General features: G+C 40.3%; 1 protein-coding gene across 1 annotated transcript in view; it reads left to right on the top strand.

Annotated features, from left to right (window-relative positions):
• The window catches only part of ncstn (nicastrin), a 16,678-nt gene extending 15,125 nt beyond the window's left edge, over nucleotides 1-1,553 (top strand). Inside the window, exon 17 of the mRNA XM_079243264.1 lies at nucleotides 323-1,553. Coding sequence (XP_079099390.1) covers nucleotides 323-445 — 123 coding nt within the window. The 3' untranslated portion in view covers nucleotides 446-1,553. The remainder of the gene's footprint in view (nucleotides 1-322) is intronic.
• Nucleotides 1,554-6,458: the final 4,905 nt, after the last annotated feature.

The following is a 6,458-nucleotide window of genomic DNA, read 5'->3' as shown; positions in this document are numbered from 1 at the left end:
ACGTCTCCACCGAAGCTCCAAAGTCCTGGACACACCTGCAGACTTCCTTGTTCTCGTTTTAGAAATGTGTGGGCAAAGAGGCCCCATGTGCATGAAGTAGATTTGCACACATCTTGCTGCCTTTATTAGATTACTATACTGTATGTACACAACATATCTGTAGCTCATCCTTTTCTCTCGCATGTGACCAACTAGTCCTTTGATTGCTACGTTATTTTGACCTAGAATTCATAAGTGAAACCAGTGACTAATCCAAACCAGTTTAGTCATTAATCCAAACCAGTTTGATTTATCTATTAAAGTGTTGCTCTTCCTCTTCCAGATGTTGACGCTCGGTGTGGGTGTCGGTGTGCTGCTAATGTCCTTCCTCCTGACCTACATCATTAGCTCAAAAGCTGACATACTCTTCAGCTCGGCAAGGGAACCCACCAGCGCCACCTACTGATCCACAGTCTGGGGCCAGAGACCACTACTACAACAGCTACTGCTACTTCTATCCCAAAAGAAATGGACAATTTCCCTAAAAACACACCATGAGTAGGTACACAGAAAAGGCTAGGCTCGGCAGCAGAGGGTTTCCTTTCGATAATGGCTCCATGTTCATGGACTCACTCAGGTGAGGCATGAAGACTGGACTGGATTGGCCTGGAGAGATCTGCACTCATCAGGGTCAGAAAACACTGGTCAGGCACCAGCTGGGCCCTGTCAGTGGAAAAGATGTTTATATTTCTTTCATGTTAGGTTTTTTTCTTTTCTCTTTTTATTGTTGAAGAATGTTTTGTTTACTGTCATGGGATCGGCACTAAACATTGAGCATTATTTTCTGTGTATGATTCTAAATATGTAATATACCTGAGCTAGCATTAGCCGTGGACTGCCTGATTTAGTGTGTACGAACCATTTTGAAGGTGGGTGTGTGCGTGTGTGAAGTTTGTATGGGGATTGCAATGACGTGCAATATTGTAGCTGTGTTTGTTGTCAGTGTAGTTAACTTATCAATCAACTCTAATGATAAACCACTTTCTGAGTCAGTGAACAAGTTAGGAATATTTCAGTTTAAGCCTTTTGCAACATCTGGAAATGTACAGTGAAATATTACGATACATTCTAGGTCCTGGGACTTTAGCATGAAATGTCTTTTATCCTTCACTTTGACTGGTTGTGATATTTTAATGGAAAAATAACACCATTTCCAAGTTTCTGATGTGGCTGACTCTTTTTCCTACCAGCTACCAAATTGTTCAGAAGCAGTGATAAAATCTTATATTTGGAGTAAAAACACTGAATTAGCGCTGGTACTCTGGCTCCACACTCTGCTTTCTTTTTTCACATTGTAAGACTAGTTCTTGAGGACACACAAGGTTTTAATTCTGTTGATGGATGATTGTTAAATGTCCAGAAAAACGAGCAGTTGTGATGCCTTGATGAAGGAATAAAAATAGCTTCTTTTTCCAAAGCTAAGTGCGGCTTGATACTAAATTAAAATGTGCATTTTGACCTTGTGTTGTAAAGACTAAAGAGAACGCTTTCAGTTTGCCACATACTGTAACCTGTGGTCCAATTTTTTGTGAAATATATGTGATACAGACATTTTTTATCTCTTCCTTCTGATTACTTTTTAATTTTGAGCATATAAAAGGTTTGTAAATGTAGAAAGGTTGTGGTTGAACCGCCTGAAGCAACTCTTCATGCACAATGTCTGTATTGTGGTTAGTTTAGTACACTTAAAAATGATTTCTTCTCACTAAACTAAGTTTGCGCTTGAGTCACTTTAACCCTTTAAGGCCCGACCCAAGACCATTTATTTAACATGAGGTCTTTATTTGGCCTTTTAACAAAATTTTGGGAGGATAATTACCATTAATGACCACATAATATGTCAAATTTATTATAGAGTAATCTGCTGCTTCTTGGTATTTATTTAGGGGCAGAGCCATTCATTTGACTGAATCAAATGAAATGGCTCGTTACCAGGCCTCTGCAGAGCTGAATGACATGCAGATGAGGGAATTGAGCCATTTGATTCAGGTGTGTTGGGTATGGGTTGCATCTAAAAGTTGCTGGACAGTAGATCTCAAGGACCAGACTTGGGCACCCCTGCAATAGTTCATCCTAAACCTTTTCAGCACAGTCCAACCACATTGGAGAACTAAAAAACAAACAAACAAAAAAACATAAAGTTTAACTCACAACTTGCTGAGTATAATGAAACTGGTATACTGGTATCATTCCTGTTTCCACATTACACAAAGCAATAATGGGCATAAAGAAGGCTGCCACTGTTTTGTAAGTACGAAGAGATACACAGGGTGTCTATAAAGACTCTTTACAATATAAAAAAGCACTACAAAGACAAGTGAGAACATATATTAATTTATACCTTTATGTACTCAGTGGTTTTAAAAATTTTATAGAACATTTCATTGGTGTATTTCATATTCCCTTTTAAAGAATGAGCCTCTTTTAAATAAAACCCTAAAAAATGCTCCCCAAGATAATGCACAATTTTTGTTGTGGTTCATTGATACAAAATTGGATACACAGTCAAAACTACAAGAATAATTATGGATGATGACATTCACCATCACATTCCTCAATGTGTGCTTGGTACAAAAAATTTATGGAGACAGTGTTGGATAACCATGAACATCAGAAGAAAACACATATAGAAGTGTGTAAAGTGGGACCAGGAAAAAAGACTTAAATATCTACTCCTACTTTTGTAATATTTTCCAGAAAATGATCTTTTCATTTGCCTTTTAAATTAGCAGTAAATTATAGAGAGACTTTCTGAACTCTCTGCACTGCAAATGTTTTTAAAGATATTCACTTACAAAGGAGGATCATAAAATCTCAGCTTTTCTGGCTATAAATGCCATTTGCATGTGGATGAATGGTGCAAACGCACAGTACATGGTCTGTTTTGCAAAATATATGTGTCAATGTGGATGAGGACAGACTATACACCATTTCAAACCATGTTTTGGTGTCTTTGCACCCTTTAAATGCATTTCCAAACTGGTATGATGCTGCAATGGGATTCTTTTGCAATCTTTATAGCAGCGGAACCAGAACTGGGCTATTTTTGTGAGAAAAGGCCCCATACCTTCATCACCCAGCTTTATCTAGCATTGTTGGCCAATCAGAGCAGACTTCGGAGCCTTAAAGAGACAGGAGCTAGAATAGAGCATTTCAGAAGAAACAAGAAGGCGCTAGAGCAACGTACAGTTATAGAAAAGTAAAGATAAATATTAAGTACATAAACTTCTTAAAATATGAACCTCCTCCCTTCGGACACACACACATGTACACACACAGATTCTCAGTGAACAAATTATGGGCTCTTTAAGATAGCAAAATGGGACATTTTCTTTAGAGCACACCCTCCAAGAGACCTACGTTCTTCAAACCAACCTTAAGTTAGAGCAACATACTTATGTAAAATAAGGTCTCATCCACCTGATTAAAGCTTCAAATAGCCTGAGTTATATCAGAATATTATAAAGATCCCTTATTTGAGTTTTGAGGGTGTTTTTGTTCATGTTTGGAATGCCATTATTTTATTCATAGTTGCATGCCTAAATGGCTTTTTGTTGCTAAGTGTTGTATTTGATGTTATCACAAACTCACCTGGTGACTTCTTGCAGGGGATCTGCAGCCCTCCATCACTACAGTGTGCTATTTTATTCTGCTAATTACTTTGTGACACAGATTTGTCTTTTAAACACTTGTTCTGCAATAGAAGGAGAAACTCCTGGAGGAGGAGAGGAGAAAAGGTTGTCACTGTAATGGAGTCATAACTGAGAAACTGCATCATTTATTAATGTAAACAGATTAATAAGATTGAAAGTCTTATTTGGTGCTGTATTTTTATTTTATTTTAATAAGTATTTTTTATTTTAAGGCGGCTTTATGTGTTATAAAACTAGAAATGTGGTTCAGAAAGAGTTAAAAAAAAAAAAGAAAGAAAAAGACACAGCTGCTTTTCGTCAATGAAAACATGAAATATGATTAAATATGGCTTTTTTTTATCACCTTTTTTTTTTTTTTGGTAATTCAAATGAATAACATGACTCAACAAACTATAACAACCAAAAAAATACTTAATGCTGCTGCTCAAAATCCCTAAATATTTCAAAGAGAGTCAAGACTTTTTTTTTTTTTTTTTACTTCTTTTCTCTTCAGTCAACAGCCTCTGAACGGCTCATCTGTCTTAAAAGCCAGCTCACTTTGTACTTGTGAAGGAGTGCAAATACACAGAAGTATCACAAGTGTGTGATAATAAATGTCTTGTGGCTGAACCACACCGTTTCTCAGGCCTTGTCCCCGAGGGGGCAGAAGCCGGAGGAGGGGCCAACCCGGAGCGGAGGCGGGGCGCACGGCGCTACGGTGGAGTGGAGAGAAAGTGGAAAGTGAGAAAATACCTGAATGGACGGTCTGGAATAAGTAAGTAGTATTTTTCTGAGGAAAATGTCTTGAAAGCTCGATGGTGGTGGTGATAGGGGTACTTGTGCGCCCACCTTGACGCGGAAGGATAGGGAAGGAGGAGGGAGGAGGATTGGAGGCGCCGGAGATCTTCGGTTTCCCCAAACAATAGTGGAGAGGACGCGATGGTCGCCTTTTTTTATTTGTTGAAACCGCAAGGGGAAGTTTAGGACCCCCTCATTGTTGCTCCATTCGGAGGCCACGTAGCTGCTTGGAGAGGTTTTAAACGTGGGGGGAAGAAGGTCGCCTTTACTCCTGTAACTGGAGGATGGCAACGGAGGTACGCAAGATGCGCCTGGAGGGAAGGAGCGCGTCCAGTTTGATCGTAGGCCGAAGGGGTTGAATTTTCTGCCTGCTAGGAGTTTCCCTGCGTCCATTCATTTCAAACGAGGGTGTCCCGCTTCGGAGAAGGAACAGATGGAATAAAGGAAACGAGCCTCTGGATCATTTGGCATCAGGACGCTACCAGTGGGGCCTGGGAGTCTCCCATTGTCCTGCCTTTTTCGCAACCCCCTTTTTTTGTTTGTATTTTGTAGGTTGCACAAGTCCTTATATTGTCCCTAAATGCTGCTGGTCTTCACAGTAAGTTAGCCTCCTGGCTGCTCTTTGTGCATGTGAAATCATTCAGTTATTGGTGCAGCATGACTGTTGATCCATGTTACCGCAGGCAGCACTTCTGTGCTAAAATGTGTCCGGGTTGCTGCCTTTATAGTGGCTGAAATTCAAACTGAAACGGGATAATGGTGCTGCAGCACAAACAGGCCTGATTACCTCAACTTCAATGAGCCATTCAAATAGCTGCTGGGTTTAGAGGCTCCTCATGTCATAAAGAAAACTAAGATGGGCTTTATTTGTGGAATGATACTGGAAAAATGCCACCGAGGGACTGTAACCTGCTTTATTAGAACTTAAATATTAAAGACACTTGGAGAGGGATTTCATAGACTTCATCGATAATTGGTAATTTTTTAGTTAGTGATTAATATTCCCCAGCAGGGGCTGAATGCACCATGTTATTTAAGGAGAAGTTGAATTATAGTGTTGTACTAAATCAGAACAAATCAAATCAAATTCAATCTGAATAATAATGTTTTGTTTATTATTCTCAAAGTCAAGAATCAAATCTTCATACCGCATATAATGGCCATGTTTTCCTCCACAAAATGATTAAAACTGATGCTTATTTAATCATCTGATTACAGTTTGACCGTCAGACCACTGATACTGTCCTGTCAGCCTACGTCTATACTTAAAGGATCAGTTTGTCCAAATCACAGGACAAATGACAAAAAGCACTTTTTTTTTACTGGTAGGCAAACATTCAAGAAGGGCCTTTGTCATTAATTAAACTTGTAATTTAATAACGCATCAAATATGGACAGACTGGAACCTACATGTTTAAAAAAGAATATCTAATTATGATTGTAGTTAAGTTTTTTTTAAAAAATATTGAAAATCTTACAAACTCCACCTTTAAAACAGAATGCTACAGAATTAATTTTCATGGCATCTGTGAGAATTCATCTTCATGCCGCTTATCCGGGGTCGGGTCGCGGGGCCAGCAGCCTAAGCAGGGAAGCCCAGACTTCCCTCTCCCCAGCCACATTTGCCAACTCTGCGGGGGGATCCTGAGGCGTTTCCAGGCCAGCCCAGAGATATAATCCCTCCAGCGTGTCCTGGGTCTTCCCCGGGGTCTCCTCCCAGAGGGACGTGCCTGGAACACCTCACCAGGGAGGCGTCCAGGAGGCATCCTGACCAGATGCCCGAGCCACCTCAACTGGTTCCTCTCGATGCGGAGGAGCAGCGGCTCTACTCTGAGCTCCTCCCGGGTGACCGAGCTCCTCACCCTATCTCTAAGGGAGAGCCCGGCCACCCTGCGGAGGAAACTCATTTCAGCCGCCTGTATACGAGATCTCGTTCTTTTGGTCACGACCCACAGCTCATGACCATAGATGAATGTAGGAACGTAGATC

This window comes from Telmatherina bonti (genome assembly GCF_933228915.1).
Source record: "Telmatherina bonti genome assembly, chromosome: 7".
NCBI lineage: Eukaryota > Metazoa > Chordata > Actinopteri > Atheriniformes > Telmatherinidae > Telmatherina > Telmatherina bonti.
The sequence above is the reverse complement of the archived record's forward strand: the minus strand, read 5'-3'. Positions and strand labels throughout refer to the sequence as shown.